The sequence below is a fragment of the Phasianus colchicus genome, chromosome 2, assembly GCF_987193195.1.
Source record: "Phasianus colchicus chromosome 2, bPhaCol1.hap1.1, whole genome shotgun sequence".
Lineage (NCBI taxonomy): Eukaryota > Metazoa > Chordata > Aves > Galliformes > Phasianidae > Phasianus > Phasianus colchicus.
Window position 1 is genome coordinate 12,302,424 of NC_143437.1, and position 22,000 is coordinate 12,324,423.

At 44.2% G+C, this 22,000-nt stretch overlaps 1 protein-coding gene across 3 annotated transcripts in view; it reads right to left on the reverse strand.

Annotated features, from left to right (window-relative positions):
- Positions 1-19,100, reverse strand: part of COQ8A (coenzyme Q8A) — a 31,593-nt gene extending 12,493 nt beyond the window's left edge. The window contains exons 1-6 of one of the 3 annotated variants that reach the window (XM_031598309.2): positions 18,980-19,100; positions 8,303-8,491; positions 6,448-6,852; positions 5,211-5,277; positions 4,646-4,720; positions 122-244 (exon numbers count right to left, since the gene is read on the reverse strand). In XM_031598309.2, the coding sequence (XP_031454169.1) occupies positions 122-244; positions 4,646-4,720; positions 5,211-5,277; positions 6,448-6,852; positions 8,303-8,479 (847 nt within the window). In that variant the 5' untranslated portion in view covers positions 8,480-8,491; positions 18,980-19,100. Of the gene's footprint in view, positions 1-121; positions 245-4,645; positions 4,721-5,210; positions 5,278-6,447; positions 6,853-8,302; positions 8,492-18,484; positions 18,867-18,886 lie in introns of those variants that run through there. The other 2 variants (XM_031598302.2, XM_031598293.2) reach the window with 2 other exon arrangements.
- Positions 19,101-22,000: the final 2,900 nt, after the last annotated feature.

A 22,000-nucleotide genomic window follows, 5' to 3' on the forward strand; every position in this document is an offset into this window, starting at 1 on the left:
CTGCATGCCTAGTGTCCGCATTCACTTTGCACTGACAATTTCAGACGGCTCACAACATATCACAAGAAATGACAGGCAGCACAGCTGATGAGGGTAGCTGAGGACCTATGTCCCCACTTACCTTGGATGCTTAACATCTGTCCCAGCTTCAGTGCTGCCCCCCGGACCTTGCACAAGGTTCTCACAATTCTTTCCGCATTGGCCTCTGACAGGAACGGGCTGGAATCCATCACTGCTTTCTTTCCTGAGGGCAAGGAGAGAAAGCTTATGGATGAAAATCACCCTCAACTCAGTAAGCTCACTCCTCTTGAGCCCACACTCAAGAAGAGACTTGCTTTTCTTGGAGAAAAACAAACTAGGACTAAAACCCAGTCTTCACTGCAACGCAGGGCCATGAATATATTCACATCATACTCTCTGGTTTGGGCATTACTGGATTGAGGGCCAACAGCAATGAGACACAGCAGCACAGGCATCCACGGAGGCTATGAAAAATGTCCAGGATGTTGGTGTTTAAATTAGCTGTACCAGATAGCTCAGTCTAACACACTACACAAAGGTCTCCCAAGTCTTATGGCATAGGCTGCTGTACAGCCATAGCTTCAGAAGAGCAGCAAGGGTGAGACACAGCAAGGGGAACTGTCAAAAACCTTGACAGCACACTGGGACTGTCTGAGAACGTGCTCACAGGGTGGGAGCAGAGCTCATACGAGCACCCAACCTCCTTTCCCACATGCAGTATTCTTGCCTGAAACACATACATGAACACACTGCTGTGCAGCTGTACTTCTAAAGCATGCACTAGGCATCAGTAGAAAGCAGACGTATTTTCATGTTTCTGAGTCATAATTGCATTCTTTGTGATCAAGCTGAAATCTACTGTCTCCTAATGCACAGGTAAAACAAACTGTCCAACACCATAACCCCAAAACATCACGGTTGCATACAGCATCTTGAAAAAGCAGTAGATTTTGTGATGAGGTTATAAAGCCAGTGAAATCTAAGGAGGATGTTCTCACAGGAGAGGCCCAGTAGGAGCTCTCATCTGGGATACCACATTTTTCTTTGACAGCTGTCAGAGGAAATAAATTCCAGATATCTTTCCCTCCTACATCCTCAAACACATGTACCATTTCTCACCACGTTCTTATAGGCAACTTGCTACTGAGAAAAGTACCTAGTTTAGATAGAAGAACATCCCAGCAATGATACGGTTACTTGTTTCAATGCAAGCAACAGCTTTTGCAGAACATGGTCCAAAATATTCCTGTCCCCAAAGAAGGGTAAAGATTGACTTAATTTTATTTATTTATTTATTTTAAAGAGGAAAGGAAGGAGAAGGGAAAGAGAGTGACTGGATTTTTTGATCCCTTTGGGTGAAGCAATCCAGAACTCCTTCTCCAGTAGGACAGCTCCTCCAGCTCCCAGAGCAGGGACAGAAGGGGTGGACAGGCATCCACCAACCACATCTCTTGGAGCTGCTGCTCAGCGCCTGCTGACAGAGAGCCAAGCAGGAGGGAGGTCAGGCCGTACAGCCAGGCTGCAGAGATCGGAGCTGATATGTTGATCTTCAAGCTGCTCTGTTTTCAACACTTCGGAGGAAAGGGTACAAAGGATAAAACAGCTGAAGCCAACATGTACAATAAGCAGAGCCTGAAAGGGCACAGCAGCTGCAATGGGCCTGATGATCTCAGACAGATGGAAATTACTGGTGTGATTACAGCAACAAGAGATCCTCTCCATCTCCATCTAGCTCTCAGGAATGTATACAGAGAGAGCTCAGACTGGCGAGGGGACAGGGAAAAAAAAGTACTGGAATGCTTGAAGGCATGTACTGAGTTCTGGCTCTCAACTGTCCCATGAGAAAAATTCTGGGTCCTTAGCAATGATGAGACAAACAGTCCCTCTCACAAGCTCCAAATACATAGGAGCTAAGGCAACTCCTAAGTTAAAACCCTTCCTTCCTTCATAATGCCTGCACACACACATACCCTGTTCTGAGAGTACAGCAGGATGAAAGAGTTGGTTAATGATTAAAGTCACTTCCAGAAACCAATGAACCCTAACAAAGAGTTTTAATCAGAGAAGCAGCCCGCAGAGGCACTCATTCTCTTTTCCTGGCAAGCATTTCATTGAAATCAATACCAGAGGGGCACCACCCAATCAACAATCTGTCCAAAAGTAGGCGATTAGCTGTTGCTTGTTTATATACATTGCAAAAAGTGGGCATGAACAAGCAGCTAACCTGAAAGTAAGAGTCAAAAGCAGTTTTATGTAAATTTCAGTGAAGAAACAACACAGAAAACAGGCAGTCTTCCACAAGTAGAAGTACACAAGTTCCACAAGTATAAAGTGCAACAGAGTTCGTCAAAATATGTTCTGTGTCAAACTATTTGCTTTCCACTTCAAGATCAGAATACTTTTTTCCACTGGCACAGGCTGCCCAGAGAAGCTCTGGATGCCCCATCTCTAGAAGCGTTCAAAGCCAGGTTGCATGGGGCCCTGAGTAGCCAACCACGACACGGGGATTGAAACAAATGATCTCTAAGGTCCCTTCCACCCTAAGCCAATCTATAATTCTATGACTTGGCACATATTTGTTTTTAGAACCATCTGCCATACAAACCTTGGAGCAAGGAAACAGTCCAGAACATAACCCACTTAAGACTAACAATTCAAGGAGATTGTATTTCTTCTTTCCTTAAGGAAATACACACATGTTCAAACTTGGGCTGATAGTCAGCCCTTTGGGGCTTTGGCAGGCCCAGCACGCTGCCTATCAGAGCAGCCTAGTATATAAGCCATTAATAGGTTACTAATTTGACCTTGAATCCACAACGCCTTTCTGTTAGTAATAGCAATATTTAACTGGGCAGTGTTTCATTCTTATTCATGGAAATTTGTTCTGTTCTCCCCTACCCAGCCCCTCTAACACTATGCACTTATACACTAAATACACTGACTGCCACTGCTGACACCAGTGACTTAAGAGGATCTTTTAAAATCAGCCTAACAAGAAAATTCTCACTGGAAATAAAGCATAGCTATTTAAAATATATATATATATATATATATTTTTTTTTTTTTAGAGTAAGATGAACTAAACCAGTTATTAAAGCACTTAAAGAGGGCAGCAATATGCCTCCAAGCCCTTAGAAAGGCCCCTGCAATTCCACACAGAAATTGATGATGGAAATTATTTATGCTAGCACTGTTACTAGAGAACGCACAGGTAAGCAGACATTCACAGTCTCTCTGTTTGGTAGCAGCAGGGGCAAGACAACAGAAGTACCACCATTCTAGAAGGACCTGCTGCTCAGGAGCTTGGGGTTTGCAATTCTGCATTTGTAGGATGTTTGTAGCCTCGTTTCACAGGAGTGACATTTTCAGTTCTACTGATTGAGCAGGAGGAAAGGAAACCAAGAGAAGACTCCTTCCAGTCACTCCTGGATGCCACTGCAAGTGTGAAATTCTCAGGCATGCCTTTCATCATATGTGTGTCCTGCTTGTTTGGTGTTCCAAGAAATTACTGTTAATATAGTGTAGCAGTGGTGAGAGAAATGACTTCTAATTAACTTCCAGAAAACAGGACAGGGAAGACACAAACTGGCCTGGTAGTACAATACTAACAGCCACAGAGTAAATGAAAACTGCTGGGTACTCCTAAGTTATCACAAAGCAATGCTTCTGAACAAGAAAACATTTGACTCTTTTTTTCCTTTGAACTTCTAACTGCAAAAAGGTTATCCTTTTTGTCAGTTCCTTCTTGTCACTGGAAATTATCTAAACATAAACATACAAGCCAAACCATACAGAGCAGCTGAAGACCATGCAGCCTGCAATAATTCTAACAACTATACACTTTGCAACATGCCACCAAAATGTTTAACTGATAAAGAACAAGTGCCTTGAACTATAAGTCTAAAATAATCTTACATTTTCTAGGAAAGAATGCTGTAAACCATTCAACCACATGGTACCATTCTATACCACTGCAGTCTACCAAAGCATAAGCTTACAAAACAGCCACCATAAAGCAGCCAAGTATAACTCAACAACGTTTTTACCTGCAACTTCAAATAAGCTGCATGGATACAAAAACTGTTCAGAGAAAGATAAAAAAAGATACTACAAGTAGAGAAATACCATTTAGCAGTTACATGAAGTGTTTTGTCTCTCTTAAGAACAGAACAGCCAGCCTCCCAATTCCCACTATGCAGAACCTCCTCATATTTTTAAGTGTTTGCAACCAATAACAGCATGAAGTTTTCAGACATAAGGGCTCTTTTACACTACATGGTTTCAATGAACAGTTCAAAAAAATGTTGTACCAGGACAATCAAAGAGGGGACATAAGTATGACATTCATGCTCATGTGTGATTACGAGAAAATAAACTCTGTGAACAATGCTAGCAAAAGTATTCTCCCACATATATCTCCATCCTTTGTCTTACTTCAATAGGAAGTTGTGGCTTACTTCAATAGGAAAAGAGAAAGCATAGAAGGATTATGTTAAAAACAAAAGGACAAACCAATCTCCCAACTTTCAAAAGAACGCAATCTTTCAAACAGCTATGCAAGCAGTTAGTGGCTGCAGGAGAAAAAAAAAAAGAAAGAAAAAGGATGAGAATGCAGAAAGCTTACCACTACGTTCCTCAGGTCTAAGGCTCTTCTTTGCAACTTCTGCCAATGCCCCAATGCCAAGACCAACAGCTAATCCTTTAAAATAAGAGGCAGGTCAGAGTGAAAATACCACGACCACTGAGCACAATCTCTTTTGTACTTGAAATTCAGTCATCTTCAATGAGATCCCACATACAAAACAGTTACTTAGAGGAGAAAGTATCAGGAGTCAGACAACAATACAGTGAAGGTGGAAATCTTGTCAACAAATATTACAGACAGAAAAGAAATGGCAACTCACTCACACAGTACTTTTCCTATTGCCCTGACTCCACACTCTAAGCAAAGTTTTGGACTGTAATGAACTTTAAAAGAGCTACAACCACAGTGGATCTAGACATAATGGTAATGAAAAAGCCCAAATCAAGCTCTGGAGCCAAACCATCCATTTGTGAGAGAGCACTTTCCTATCAGCAAGTTTAACACAAAAATGGAACCACCTTCTGCTTCAGCAGGAACACTGTCACAGCCAGCCATCAGTCTGCACAATCGTAGTGACTTTGCAGATGCAGGTGTGCAAACTTACCTCCAAAGTTGGCAAGCCTCCCGATCCTCGTGACAGGAACCTTTCGCTCTCGGGCCCGTTCACTGAGCTGCCACAGAAAGACAGGGCAAGGAAAACAAACAAGTCAGCTACCTAATACAGAGTGCAACTTCAAAAAAACACTTGAAGAGCATATCTGTGCTACAGAAAGCTCTTCTTGAATGCCAAGGCAAATATACAGTGGGAGATTTTCAAATGAGCACACTGCAAAAATATAGCTACCGAACTTAAAAATACATTAAACCAAGAAATGGACAAGAGTGGGAAAGACAGAAAAGCTGATAACCACATTTAGAAAGCCCATGTTCAATTTTACCTCAACAGCCCTAAATTCTGAACTTGGAGAAGCAGTGCAATATCAACCAATGCTAAACTCTCTTCTACACATGCAGTTGAAACCGTCGGCAAGTCATCAGATCAACAGGATTGTAGATGATTTCCCCACAAAACAGCCAAAGCAGAAGCATACAGTTTCACTGAAGCAAAACCCTGAATAAGTGAACCCACAGCAGCATCTGATACTGGGTTTGAAGGAGGCAGGTTAGAGCAGAAGGCAAGTATCTCCACTGTGAATTCTGCTGTGGGTTTCAGTGCTGGCTTGCACAAGGACATAAATCACAACTGTTGCTTCAGAGCTCTATGCTACTCTCCAATCTACTAATTGAAGACAACATTCCATCCACTTCTAGGAGGACAACAAGACACAGTGCAGGAAGCCACTGCCTTCACTGAATGAAGTATAGATCCAATCCATTCTTCATGGCCATAGCAAGACCATTAGCCCTTCAAGAAGACAGACCCTTCAGGGCAGCTTTCAAACCATTGTAGCCTACAAACAGTCCACACCTTCTCAACATTTCACTTCAAGAACTGTGATGAAATACAGGCCCTTCATTATTGTAACCTGCATCAACACATTGAGTCCACACAGTCCAGTGAATGAAAGGAAAACTGTCAACACAAAGTTGAAGTCTAATCCTATATAGGCATTTTAAACATCCTCCCACATCAGAATATTGGATATATAGGGGGTAGATGTGAAAAGAGATCCTGTCACAGAAACCTGGGTTAAAAAGCATTGACACTTCTATCTTTTCCTCTCCAAAAGGGAATTTCAGAAAGAGAAAATATAGAAACACAGGAGAAGGTGACTTATGGATAATCCAGAATAGTAATGAGAACCTGTAATCGTAAACAATACACACAAACATACACATACCATCTGTTTGTAGGGTTTCTGCTCAGTCTTGGCCTGTCTGGCTTTATCGATATCTTCAGCTGTTAATCCACCAACAGAGGAATGATCTTGGTGAAAAGCCCTATTTTGTCCAAAGGCAGCAGCAAAAGGATTTCCAGGGTCCCTAAAGCCTCCAAATAACCTTGCATCCATTTTGGGAGGGAAAGGCTTCTGACCCAGGCCAGAATCTCCAGTCTCACCAACACTTTTAAGAGGTCCATTTGTAGTGTAAGAGTAAGCAGGGCCTTCACTGCTGTGTTCATGAGGCTTGCTGGGGGCAGTAGAGAAGTCCCTCGAAGCATCTGATGGCTCTTGTGACAAGAAGTCATAGTCTTTCCCAAAATCCTCACCAAAATCACTTAAGTTCTCCTGTTGTTTGCCCAGTTCCTATAAACAGTAATAGAAACATTTCAAGTAAAGAACTTAAAACCTGCTCCCTACTTAACTACAGTCCTCAGAAAAGGGCGTGCAGTTTGGCTCAAAGTCAAAGCAGTAACTTGTTGAGACTCTGACACATTCACAGCAAAATATGGAAAAAAATAAACAGGAAGAGATGCTAAGGACATTAAGAACTACTGGCAGTCTTTCAGCACTGCTGATCAGGCAAATTCATAGATAGATTCTCAAGCACCAGTACCTGGAGATGCAAGTCAACAGGACTGTAATCCTGCTGTGGTCAATTAAGCAGTCAGCGTATTTGAGACTCTTGCCTAAACACTGAATACATTTCAGAACATCTTTGTGATTATTCAGTAGGTCTCATGCTATATTCTGAACTTCAACAAGCAAGGGCAGAGGAGAAATGTATTTGCAGGGACTGTGGCAAAGCACTGACTGGCAATTTCAAGCTCCAGACTGCAGATTTCCTACAAAGTTCTTTTGGCAGCAGCTTCTCAAGCAACTTCTACTCAGAATGCAGTCTTACAGGTGTTCTGACATGACCTCTTGTGTAGAGAAACATGCACAGAAACAGGAGAAGATTCTCTCCTTCCTTGAATGCAATAGGAAGACAAAGGCAAAACAAAATATTGTCCCCATAAACAAATAAACTTAGGGTATTTCTCAGGACAAAGCTATTGCAAACTTAGGTAGAAATAAGGTAACAGACAAAATATCATTAAAACCTCACCCATTAGCTTTTGCTTTAAAATCATTATCTGAGCCACATCATTGCTCTAAAGGATGATTCTCTTGATGCAGATAAGCCCCACTTTTTCAAGAGATGGCAACACAAGTGTGAAGTTCTTATAAATCCATCATCCTTGCCCCTGGTAAGAGAAGCTACTGCTTAAAAAAAAAGTCTGGCTTCCCTTATGATCCTCACTTCTGAAAATCCAACCTCAGCTGTGAGTGAGGAACACCTGAATACCTGACCTACTCTGAAACACATTACCTGTACCAATTCTGTAAAGAAAGGAAGCAACAGTGCCAATAAATTCTAACAAGTTCTGAGAGCTCATTCTCTTAGTCAAAGAAGAGGCGATCAATTACTGAAGTCTGAAGAAGACTTTAAATAACAAAACTACCAACCAGTTTTACTTGATCTTTGACAACATTAGGTAAGCAAACCACATTTCATCCTCAGCAGGCCTTAAACACTGAGTAATGGAAACCAGAACACTAGTAACCATTCTCTTACTCTCCTGTCCAAGCACCTATGGCATACTGCTGATGTTGGAATATGCCAGGAATTGTCCAAAACATCTGTAATAGTTATTTTAGTAACTCAAGAGAGTTAGGCTTATGATAGGATTTCCTCAGCTCTAAACAACACAGAGAGTACCTGGATGAAATGCCAAACATCATACTAGACTGTGCACGTAAGAACTTCTCTTACCTGCATTTTTCCCCAGGCAGAACTAAACTGCTCTTCAGCAGTTGCCTGGAGACTCCTTGCAATGGTAACTGCATCGCCCCCGAGGATCACCTGCCGCAGCTGTCCTGCTTGGGTTTCCAGGACTGCTTTACTGAGCTTTGTCAAACCTCTCATGACCATGAGGGCATCTGCCGCCATGACTGAACTTCTCTGTTGAAAAAAAAAGTACAAAAAAAACAACAGGAGAAGAGGTCAGGGAATACGTTTGCAACCTTGTTCACATCACCTAAGAGCTTGTGGCATATAGCAGACAATCTTGTTTCAGTTTGACTATCAGGCACCATGAGAACTTGTTTGCACCATGAGCACTTTAGCTAGCCTGAATGACAGCTAGTTACCTTACCAGGCAAAGCGAGACCTCTTCTTAGGACTATCCATGAATTAGGACAGCATTCCAGGATTTCACACAAATATTTAAGTTACCAGTTGACCAGAGGAAGCAAAGACAGATACATTTCAGCCACACAGCTAAGATAGTCTTAATTCTTCTCAAATATTTAAAAAGTGTTAAAAGCATTAGTGTTTGACCTTTGATTATCAGGACATGGAACATGTTCTCAGCGACTGATAGCATGGATGAAGTGTACTGACAACTGTCACATCCCATTCCTGCCCCGGAGTCATGCCTGCTCATTTTACATAGCCAAATTTCTTCACCCTCACATCAATGAGTAAGCTTTGTCTGCCCTCCAAAGGTTGTCCGCTCAGTCCTCAACTCACTCTACTATTTTAAGTTGGAAACTTAAGCAGGCTCAGAACACTCACCTACTACAACCTAGCACTCAATTTGAAGGTATCAGACTGCAGTTATCTATCTTTTTATCCATATCCCTTCCTGTCGGAGAGGCACTGACTCAGATTCCTTACAGTTAATCAGTTTCAGTATCTTCAGATACAAAGCAAGCACTGTAGGGTGCAGGATGGTGTGTCTGTGAAGAACAAGTTACACTGACTCCTTTATGTGCATGGGAACTAAGCTCAGGCTCAGCACACTGCCTTTCCTTCATGTCTGTGGTTCACGTAAAAGAAAATCAGGAGTAGCCAGGATATGCCTTAACTATACAGAAGAGAGACTTTCACCTTCTTATTTCATTCACCTTTGAGCACTTACAGGCCACAGATCTACGTTATTTTGTAGGCAGGTACACAGACACCAATTCATTTTCAGAAGATAACCTTCCAACATCTACATACACACAACAAACAAAGGTGAACACACTGAAGTGGTATGAGTGACACTAAGTCAACAGTCCACATGGTTTTACATGCAAACCACAGGCAGCCTTTCCAGAAAAAGCAGGGCCTGTTTCAGAAACATGTCCTATAGCTGAATTTTGTAAGCACGTTAGGCAAGTGTAGAGTAAGCTGTGGTAACTGGAGTACTTCACCAGCAATGGTTAATCAGTGATCAAAGTCCGCAACAACTGCTGTAGCCAGAAGTACTGCACACTCCAGGCTTTAAAGTATGGCTGTTAGAAGGACACTCAAGTGTTAGCAGCATATCTAGGCTACAGTTAGCTCTAAAAATAAAAATGAAGTCAACCCAGGTCATTATTCTGTGGTCAACCTTACAAAGCCTGTCCGTAAGCTACAGACCTCTAACAAGTGTTATTTCTCAACGTCCACAGCATTTAAACAATGGTTCAATGCTGCATAATGCACTTTCTAAACTTGAAAGCTGCCTGTCAGTTAAGGAAACGTATCCTGTGGACAGGATGGTCTGTTTCCTCACATCTACAGCATTCCTCACACACTCTGTCCTCCAGATCCTTACCCAACAACCCAGCCCTCCTTTGGACACTCTCTGACAGTTTTATGTCCTTCTTACACCGCAGCGCCCAGACTGCACTACTGCAGGAGCTGAGGCCCAGCACAGCGGGCACAGCCCCTCCCTGCACGCCATGGCAGCGCTGGGCCCGGTGCCCCCAGGGCACACTGCCAGCTCACCTGCAACCTGCCATCAAACGGAGCCCCAGGTCCCTTCACACAGGGCTGCTCTCCAGCCTCCAGTTTCCTAGACCGTACATATACAGGTCAACTCCCAAAGTAATGCCTCCAACCTATTTCCATGGAAACAGCAACAGATACGAAGAGCACAATGACCCTTCTTGATAGAGCAAATTCTCAACTACAGAACTCCGCTTTTCAACATAATCACCACCACGAGCTCTGCATTTTCACCAGCAGTGAACAAGAGCTGCGTGCCTCACCTGTGAAAATCCGCATGGCCTCTGACAGGGGCCAACATAATAAAACAGGAGGCATAACTTTCAAAGGAACCCTCACACATCCAGGATTGCCCCATCCCAGCTGCAGAATCCAGCACCCTCCAAGGACATTCACTGACACAGAGGCTAAGGAGGAGGAGCACGTTTCCAAAGATGAGCCCATACTCTCTTTTCTTAAACAAGTTTGCACCTCTAAGCCATCTTCTTCCAGTTCCTCATCTTTTGAGCACCAAGCAGTAGCCTTCCACAAAGCAAAGTCAGGAAAAGGCAGAGGAGGAAAAAAATGCAATGATTGCTCCTTCAGCACTAGGCATCAGGAGAAGGAACATTCACCTCTTGTCAAGAGCTATGCAGCTAAGAAGTACAACTAAAACTGAACTGATACTGGAGGCATTTTTCACAATTGGAAGAAGTCCCAGCATACCTAGTTTTGTAGATCCCTCATTTAGCAGGGCACATTGGTTAATTATCCTGAAAATGACACAAAGTAGACACTAATGAAGTTATTGCAGCCAGAATGAGAAAGATGAGAAAAAACACGTGTTAGATAATTGAGGGGAAAAAAAGACTTCACACAAAAAATAGCCAGGAATTATTAGAATTCTTTTTTTCTCCCATAGAAAAGCAATAAGCACAAGTAAAAACAGGAAATATCAAAACTGGAAGCATGCACTTACAAGGCAGAAGACTAATATGTAACCCCAACAGTATAACACAGATTGATACCTCATGTAGGCTGAAGGGATTTTTTTCCTTACACTAAGCTCTATTCATGCTATTTCTAAATCAAGAAAAAACAGCACAAGCAAGCTTTATCAAAGTTATTTAAAGGAGTCATTTCAAACTGAATTGGTTCCAGCATAGATGTCTGTATTACACTTGACTTGTCCCCTGAAGATTCATTATCTGGAACTGGCAGAGGAGGCACTTTCTGTATGCATACACACAAGTCATCACATCTGCACAAGTTGTCAGAGCGCCTGCAAAGCTGTATCAAAGGGAGCTGACAAATGCCCATCAAGAGCTACTCTCCCAGCATAGGCTGTGTCACAGTTCTCCAGTTTCTAGGGAAAGCACTCACACCTACAAGCAGCATGTGACTGAGGAGACTAGAACAAAGTCATCCACAGACATCAGACAAGACCCACAGAGGGCCAGAGAGAAGGCAGAGGGGCTGATACGGGTTAGATACCACACTGGTAGGTAAACAGCTTGCTGACATCACGTGAGACTTTGAACCCTACTGTAATGCCACACAACTAAACCATGTAATAAAGCAAATTGCCTGGGATGCTCCTGTGTGCAACACCCACCCACCTAGCAAACCACTTTCCTTCAATGAAAAGCACCATTTCCTTCCTTTATCAGCATGCCAACTACTGGACTGCAAGACTAGCAAGTATAACATGACACTAAGCACAGTAACAAACAGCCTCACAACAGAGAGCTAACTAACAAATGCTGGTTTCAAAACATTTCTCCATCTGTCTCCCTTCTCTTCCCCATGCTAGCAGGTGCTCTACAAACATACAGGCTAGTACAACTTCTAGACTTTTTCCCCCCCGTAATCCTGAACAGCCAAAAATCTTATTCATATCTATACATACAAATGCATAAGACAAAAATTAATCCAAGATTTCTAGTTGTACAAAAAAACACCGAAACTATTTTTTTTTGAAAGTCTGCTAAGGGAATTACTTCTCTGCCATCAACAGTATGTTATCCACACAAGAAGGAAACTCATCTACTGTTTGTTTGAATTGACTCCACATATACACACTGCTATGCAGTAGCTTTGCAGTTGCCCATATTTCCCCCAGGTCTCCACAAAATTTTAACCGCCTTCTTTCTCTCCAATTTCTCTTTTAAACAAATTACAGTAAGGCAGACAACAATTACATGCTCATGAAGAAAATGATTTAAACAGTCTCCGTGTGGTCCGCCACTTCATTATTTCCATTACTGCAATCGCTGCTATCTTGGTTGTATCTACACAAGGGCTATAATCCTGGCATCAGTGATAAAACCACACAGAGGTATGATTGTGGTACCAGTATGAAACAAATAACCAAAAAACACAACTAAATTCCCACAACCACAAGGTACAGATCCCACAAAACAAGATATAGATCACCAGCTAATCAGTACACTTGTTATGTGGCCACAGATCTACCAGTAGACTGAAACTGCAAAATAAGTATTCATTAAGCTTTTCTGTAATCTATCCTATTTTCAGATTCTTCCATTTCTTTTCACGTTTTGCCATAACAGCCCTTTCATGTGATCCCTTCATTCACAGCTTTTTTCCGTTCCATCACATACGTGCCTACCAACCCCTTTTATACCAGATTTCCAGGTCTCTGCTTGGACAGATTTTCAGTAGCTAGATTCCTTGGGTCGCAGCTGACCCAGTTTTCAACCACACTGGGCACAGAGAAAACAGCATTTTAAGAGGAGGTTGCCTTCATCCTCGTCATCCTTTAAACTGAGCTGAAGACCTAACCTGCTTCTCTTTCATTCTTCCTGCTCTCTATATCTCATATGCACTTCAGCTCCAAGAGAAATCTGTTCCAAGATCCAACCTATAACAGGACCAGGAGCTCCTATATTTGCTCCTGCCACATGGAAGAACTCAGCTTAAGGAGGCCTGAGTCAAAGCCAAGTCTCTGAAAGAGCTTTTAAAACTACTGTTGTACAAAAGAATTTGCCAATGCAATTCAGACAAACGCCTACAAAAAGCAGAACTTGCTTACTCTCTAATCACTGTAACAGCGATACGTACGCTGACAGAATTGGCTGCTTGGCAGACAAACATATCTTTCCACCAAAATTCAGAAAGCTTCACAGTCATTTATGGCAAAAGACAGCCAGTTCAAAATCCAGCATGAACAATTCTCCCCATAAATGGCTTGATACACAATGCAAGAGTGAAAAAATAATAATAATAAAATACTTGGATACTTTAGAAGCAAGCACAACCTGCCTTATTTTAGGCACAGACATCAATGCAAAGTGAATGCTCCGGACCGACTGCTCTATTTACTTCTTTCTGGACGCTGTCTGGGGTCATGCAAAGGCACAGTCGCAGCCACATGCCTGGAGTGTGCAGCAGCTCTTTCTACCACAATCATGATCTAGAAATAATTCACTCACAATTAAGATCCTAGGAAGGGAGTGCACTCCCTCATTACTGGCCACTTTGTTCTACTTCCCTCCATACATCTTAACACACTAATAAATTCTGTCCCAGGCACAAACTGTTCCCCACTGCACTGAAGCAGTTTTGTCTTTGATTTTAAGGCCATGCTCGCTTGCTTTTCCCCAAGACTGAGCTCTGCCATGTTCCTAGGTGATAAGTACATGCAAGGAAGGGACAAATCAAAGCTGTTTTACTCCACTGGCCTTTGACACTGGAATTATGAGGCTGACTTTTTTCCAAGCCCCGTTTCACCCAACACTGAGGGCAAAGAAGCCCTTGCAGTCCATCTTCCTCTGGGAACTGAAGTGGTACAAACAAAAGCAGCAGACTGTTCACTAGCTGTTCTTACGAAAAATGGATCAAAAGCTCTGTTGCGCTACCACCTAATTTAGTTTCACAAATAATTACATTAATCCTCATTGATCCTGTGAGGCACCACTGTGGCCCATCTGCCAGTTTGCAGAGTTGACAAGTTCTGAGGCATCCCTCGTATCAGTGCCACCATGAAGTATCCCTTCAAAAACAATGTTTTCCCACAACACACAACAGCCACGATTTGTAAGATTTCTAACTTGTAGTATTTATAAAAATGTTACGCAAAAGCTCTGCTGACCAAATCCAGATGTTTGCGCTCTCTCAGAGCCAGACAGAAGTTATCACCAAAGCTCAGCTCCCTGCTGGATGCCATGAGGATACTGCACAGCCCCCTAGCATGAAGCTCTGCACAAGTAATCAACAAGGTTGCCCACTGATTCGGGTTGTTTGGGTTCTCCCCCTCTCCCTCCATATGCTCTCATATTGTAATTGTCTTTATTTCAAGTTTTAACTGTCTTAAAGCACCCAGAATCCAATATGGGAACTGGAAACCAATACAAAGCTATGTTTCATAAACAAGTGAGATTCTTTTAGACTCGAATACATCATTACTTAAGATGATATTCTTGAGAAAATAGTTCTTCCCTTCTCACTGAAAGGCACATCTAGACTTTCACTAGTAGGTCTCCAAGAGCTACACAAAGGAGATTAATTTGAAAGTTCTCTATTTTAGAAGATAGCAAATAATTTACCCAAAGTCACACAGCACCTCAGTGCTGGAGTTGGGAAGAGAATCCCTGTTCTGAGCACAACAATCCTTACTGTATAACTCCCCAGTAATGCAGAAAAAAACTCAGATTCATGACCAGTTTGCCAAGTATCTTACTGGTATATTGTTAACAGACATATTTAAGGGATTAAATGATGCACCAGCAAAGGTTTTCAGTCCAAAACTTTTTAATTATAGCTTACTGGAAAACTATATACATCCTGTAACTTTACTGTAAATCTATCTTCTTGTGTGCAAGATGACCTTTTTCTTATAAGCTTTTTTGTAGATAGAGACAGAACCGTGCATATTATGTCTCAAGTCATTACTTTAAGGAGCCAGGAAGAGCACTCCGTACACGCACCTTCAGGTGGCACAGATGCATTCTCTGCTTGCACAGTGATCATAACCCCTCCGTTATCATTGTGAACAGCAGGTCAAACACCACAGCCTCCCACTATTGATTCTGGAGGTGTACTTATCTATACAGATCCCGTGCCTTTCAACCTTGCCCTGGAAACTAGGGTTATGATCAAATTTAGAAACTTACACAACAGGCTATTCATAGACCCCTTAGCTCACATAGTTTGGGCACCGGTAATGATTCTCCTACTGGCTGTGTCAGAACCTCTCCGTAAGAAGAATATAGGATGCAACAAGAGGTCTGTAGGCAAAAGAGAATGCTTCAAGAAAACGCAAATTTATCTCATTTTCACCAAAAAGGAGGAGCTTATTGGGAAAGTGAAGATCAAAGGCAGTTATGGCTGCAGTGACTATGGAATGATGGAATTCAATATAATTAGAGCAGTGAGGAGGATGCATAGCATGCTCACTATCCTACACTTCAGAACAGACTTTGGCCTCTTCCACAGATCTGCTTGGTAGAGTTTCATAGGATAGAGTCCTGGAAGGAAGAGGCACCAAAGACAGCTGGTTGACATTCAAGGATCACCACTTTCCAGCTCAAGAGCAATTCATCTCAACAAAAAGGACAACAGGTAAAATTGCCAGGAGACCTGGCAACAAAAAGGAAGCCTACAATGGAAGCAAGGACAGTAATCTGGGAGAAATACAGAGATGGTCAGAGAACTCAGGGATGGAGTCAGGAAAGTTACAGCCCAAATGGCATTGAAACTGGGCAGGGATGCCAAGGGCAACAAGAAGGGCTTCTACAAGTACACCAATTACAAGAGTAAGACTAGGGCAAATGTGGGTCCTCTCCTGAGGGAAACAGGAGACCTGGTTACACATGACAGTGGAAAAGCTGAGGTACTGAATGCCTTCTATGCCTCAGCAAGACCAGCCTTCAGAAATCCCAGATCCCAGAGACCAGACTGAAAAACTGGAGCAAGGAAGATGGATCCTTGGTGGAAGATGATCATGTGAGGGAATATTTGAGCAAACTGGACATTCAGAAGCCCTTGGGCCCTGATGGGATCCACTCACGAATCTATGGTCAATTATGTCAACAGGGAGAAGTGCCTAAAGACTGGAGGAAAGCAAATGTTAGTCCTGTCTTCAAGGATGACCCAGGTAATGACAGGCTGGTCAGCCTCACCTTGATCCCAAAGGTGATGAAACCATTCCCAAGTGCATGAAGGGAAATCATCAGACATAGTCAGCAGGACTTCACCAAGGGGAAGTCATGCTTTACAAACCCGGTAAGCTTCTACAACAAAATGCCCAACTGATGGATGAGGGGAGAGCAGTGGATATAGTCTTCCTGATCCTCAGGAACCTCACGGTGTTCAACAAAGAGAAGTGTGAAGTACTGCACCTGGGGAAGAACAACGCCTGGGGCCATCCAGCTGGAAAGCATCTCTGCATTAAAGAGCCTGGGGGTCCTAGCGGACACCAAGTTGAATATGAGTCAGCAACATGCACTTGCTGCTAAGAAGGCTGATCCTATCATTGGCTGTATTAGGCAAAGTCTTGCCAGGAGGGTAGAAGAGGCAATCCATCCCTTTTATTCAGCATTTGTGAAGCTGCACATGGAGTGCTGGGTCCAGTTCTGGGCACTGCAGTACAAAAGAAGCATGGACGTACCGCACAGGAAGAGGCCAACAGAGGGCTTCTAAGCTAGATTAAAGGACTGGAGCACCTCTCCTAAGAGGAGACACAGTAGGAACTGTTCATCCTAGAGGAGGCTGAACAGGGATCTTATCAGTGTGTACAAACACCTGATATGTGTGTGCAAAGAGGATGGAGCCAGGCTCTTTTCAGCAGTGCTCAGAGCCAGGACAGGAGGCAATGGGTACAAACTGAAAAACAAAGGGTTCCATCACAAAGCACTTCAGGAGCTCACAGAAAGAAAGAATCATTTTACTTGCAGCCTACTATCCAATCTTTCCTAGTCCCGATCACTAAGCACTTGGATTGTATCAGACTGAAATGAGGAATTAATACTCCCAAATGGCATAATTTAGATAGCAGAAGAGCTATGACATTTCCAAATACTACATTAAGCCCTTTTACAGTACATTTGCTCAGCACATCAAAAAAGCATGGTATATGGCTGGTTAAAAAGCAGACCTGAATGACAACAAAGAAGCTACACGAAGATCTAATCCACACACACAGAAAGAAAAGAAGAAAAACAGAGGAGAAACTGTAGAGGCAGAACAAACACAGTAAGAGAACTTCATGAGCAAAAGATACTACCTGCACAACATAGAACAGCCCTGAGACCACATCTACTTCTATCTCTTATGCTGAGAAGCGCATCAAACACTTCAGGTACACAAGAAGTGGGAATTTTAGATCTTTGCTTTAGTTCCACACATCTCCACTGACTGACAAAACACAAATGCCTGACAAACAAGGCGCGAAAAAACAGTCCCCCACTTGCCTGTAAAAGGACTGTTGGAAGACTGGATGCCAAAACAAGTCCTGTTTTTGCTGCACAGATTCAATACGAGCTATTATTAACCTGCTCTAAATATCACAAATGAAACAGGCAGAGTTGCATTACACAGCACAGAATTCTCCTTGACCGCAACAAAACAAGGTGATGAGCACTCAGACAGTAAACACGTCAGGGAATTCTCCACATCTGACCTTTTCTTCTACTTATCACACCACTTTATTTTGGACAGGGAGATGCCTTCAAAGCACAGCCGGCAGCCTATTTTTTTTTTTTTTTCTCCTCTTGATTAAGACTGGCCAACATGCTACTGTTTATTTTAACCATATCTTGCTCAAGGTTACTAAGGTCATTGCCAACAGAAGCGTTTACAAAAGGAAGAAATAAGACCTGGGGTGTAAGAGCGAGCAGATCCACAAGCACACGAGCCACCGCTGAACTTTCCCTTCTACCTATGCAAAAGTGAGAGACAAAGTACTTATGACACGGAGGAAAAACGCAAGAGCCCCAATGCTCTGCTGAGGTGATGGATCTGCTTACAGCCTTCAGCTCCAAGCAATCCCCGAGTCCCTTCTGAAGCCTCTCACCGACCTGCCGCTGACTTTGACCACAGTCTTTCTGCACCCGGTGCTGAGAATCACTTTCCATACTCTCAGAGCATGCAGCCCAGCTCAGCGGAGCAATCCAAAGACAAGCGGCTCAAGAGATAAAGCTCAATACAGATCTTTACAGAAAATGAAAAGTCGGGTTACTAAAAGAAGAATCACACCTTTTCCTTTCGTCTATGCTGAAGCGCCGGCTCTAAGAGCACGCTCATTCTTACGAAGCCCTGCTGACCCGTTTACTTTCCCTCCAAGCGCAGCGCAGAGTTCAGCCTCCATCCCCCCGAGGCACGGCGCCGCTCCCACCTCCATCCCCGCTGGACGCAGCAGAAACGCGGCGGGCTCTCAGCAGCAGCCGCCGCAGCCGCAGCCCTCCCACACGGCGGGCATTTCTGCACACGCTGGGACGGCCGGCAGGGAAGGCCGGGCGCCCCGCAAAGCGTCGAAGCGAATTCCGGCCGGAAAGGCCGCCGCGGAGGCCCGTTCCTGCAGCACCGGCAGCCCGCCGTCCCACCGCACGGAGCGCCGGGTGCCGCCTCCGCGAAGCCGTCCGCTCGCCCCGCGCTCACCTGCCGCCGGCCAACACGGCCACCTCCACGCGCCCCGCGCCGCGTGCCCCGCGCGACTGTTTACCGTCGCGTCCGACCCGCGCGACTGTTTACCGTCGCGTCCGACCCCGGCCTCCGTCCGACCTCGGGCCCCGCCCCCTCCGCGCTCTCATTGGCTCCTCCGCGCCGCTCGCCCCGCCCCTGGCGGAAGGGGCCGCGAGGAGCGTGCTGAGCCCGTGCGCGGCGCGCCCCCACCAATGGCAGGCGGGGGAGGGCGGGGCGCGCGGCGGCTGCAGGGGGACGTGAGGCCCGTGAGGTCCGTGCGGCGGTGGCGAGCGCCGGGCGCGAGGCGCGTGTGGCACGGCACGGCGCGGCGGGGCGGGGTCGGGCCGCCTGGGATGGGCCTGGCTGCGGGAGTGAATGCAGCGGGGATGGCAGCGGGGATGGCGGTTTCCCGTCAGGGCCGTGCCGGGAGGGCGGCAGGCAGCGCCGCTCGGCGGGGTCCGTGCCGAAGAGGCGTCTGCGTGGGGGCGCGCGCTGGCTGACGGCGCTGCTCCCCTGGGCCGCTTTCCCGCGCTGTCCGGGGCCGGCCCGAGCCGCTGAGGTGGTGATGGCAGTCAGCAGCCTTCCTGCCCGACCCGTAACCCGGCGGCGCGTGTGCTGCAAGGCTGCGGTACCGCAACGGTGTATTTGCACAAGGTATGGGGCTTACATTGTCCTGTTTAAGAAAACAGGATTCGTAGGTGTCCTCCAGTCGTAGCGTAGTTTACAGGAGTGACCAACAAACAGCCCTGAGCTTTAATTTCAGCCGTGTTAATTGCTTGTTTTGGCCCAGGCTGCAAGCTAACCAGCAGCCCAAAATGCGCACTGAAGGACATTTCATAGCCAGTTGTGTCCAGGGCTCAGTCCCACGGCTGGCCGGTGGTCCATCCGCTGGTTCCAGACCTCCCTGCACTATAAGGGGGCAGCCGTAGCCCTTACTTACTGCTGCTGATTTGGCCAGTATTCATAAACACATAAAATGTTGCTTCAACCTTACATACACTCCTTCATGTGTTTTGTTTTAGATAAAAAAAGAATAGCATCCTTCCCAAGCCCTGAGCCGTGAGAAGCTCCCTGTCCAGAACTGGCAGCTACAGAAAAGGTACGTTTAGTAAGACTTATCAGCCAGCTGCTATCCAGATTGGAAGGTCAGTGCTAAAAAGGCTAAATTTGAACTTAAAAGGTTGAGGTGCATTATTGGCTTCACTGCAATACACCCAGGCCTCGCACAGACATGATACGTCTGAAATGCAAAGGCCAAATACAATGCTTTCATGTCTGAGAACTGGATGGAGATGAGACATGCTACGTGATGCAAAAATGTGGCTTTAATAAGATACTGGCCTTGAGAATTTTGTCTCAAAACACAGTCAGTGCTGACATCTCCAGAAATACATATGAATTAACTGTTGTTTTTTTTTCTCTAAAAGAAAGGTAATCTTTACCATCATCTGGAAATAGATATATTTGAGATATCTTTCTTTAAAGTATGCTCTTTCATCTACAACTGTACTGAATTTGGATGCCAGCTCTAAGTTTCTGTGTAACACCACTTAATTTGCGTCAGCTCAGCATTAATTGTGAAATATACGTTACTCACTGTGCTGAGCACAGAGAATTCCATGGGTTTCTGCATGAACACGCTGTCATAGTTTGAGATGTAGGCAGAACAAGCAAAGGATCAAGCTCTCCCCATCTTTCCAAGACAGGCCTGGCTGGTTCACTTCATTCCCATGTGGTAAACCATTCTTGCAGCTGCTATTTAATTTGCATCACACCTTCTACTGCCAGGCCTTCTGCATCCTTAAAAGACCCCTTGTATTTGAATGCAAGGCAGGCTTCTTCTATACTTAGGCTGAAGAAGTGAGAAGGGTCTGTTCTCCATGGAAGTTGGAATGGAAGGAGTTGGGATTAAAAAACTGGATCGAAGCTGGCAGAAGTTGATACTTCATACTTTTTTGTTGTTGTTACCATTTAGTTCTGCAGGGGGAATAGGAACAGGACACCCAGGATTCAAAGTCTGTAATCCAGAGGCTAACTTGTGGCATTTGGTTGACTAACAGTGTTCACATTCCTAAATATAAAGGCAAATGTTGTATGTAGTGCATGGGAGAATTGTGCCATGGCATAAATCCTGCAAGGTCGCCATGCACTCTGAAGAGTAACGGCAAAAGATGAAATACAATCAATATTTAGTGCTACCAATAATTAAATTATAGTTCTGAATTCTGGAGAAAGGAGAGGCAAACTACTTCAGAAATAAACCAAGGAGTCAAATATCAGTGATTTATTTAATAGCCAAGTGGTTAACAACCCCCATGGGCTTTAAAAGATCCAAATTCAGCTTTCTTCTTTGCTTGTGAAAACTTCAAGCATTCCACCCTCACATTGAGACTCTAGTTGTTATGCATGTTCTTGCCTTCTGCCCTCTAGCCTTACAAATATTATTATTACTACTTGTTGTGCTGTACCTGAAGGAAAAGCTCAGCAATGAGAACAGAGTACTCATCCATCCTTTCTAAATCCCAGACAAATGTACTGTCTTCCCTAGTGCAAACTGTTTTCAGAGGCAGGACATGTGAATTTGAATTCAGTAGAGGTCAGTCTGGGCCACCTCTTCTGATTGTATGTTTTATGTTAAAAACTGTGGCATCCATTGATGCCTCAGTGCCTCCAGTATGATGTGAAGAAGAATGAGGCTGTTACGTGAGTTTGTACTTCAGTGTCTAAATCCTGTGTAATTTCTGTGTTAGATTCTTGTATCCTTTTGCAGATCTGTGCAACCCAGATCTGAATGTACAGAGCAAGCCCGAGTAGTTCTGTGAAAAATCAAGTTCTGGAAGTTTTAGGAGTCTACTGTCTGGCTATAAGAAGATGCAATAAGAACTCAACCACAGTCTATCTTTGGTACTATGGCTTTCATTTGCTTCTCACATCTTATTCAGTACTGTTACATTCAGTCAACCTTCAGTGTATTTGCTGCCTTATCCAGAAATGTGAGCACCTCTAGAGAATGCTTGATGTAGCAGCTAGAAGTTATGGATTTGTGCAGATGCTTTAGCATTGCCATCATATCTTTACCTTGTATTGCTT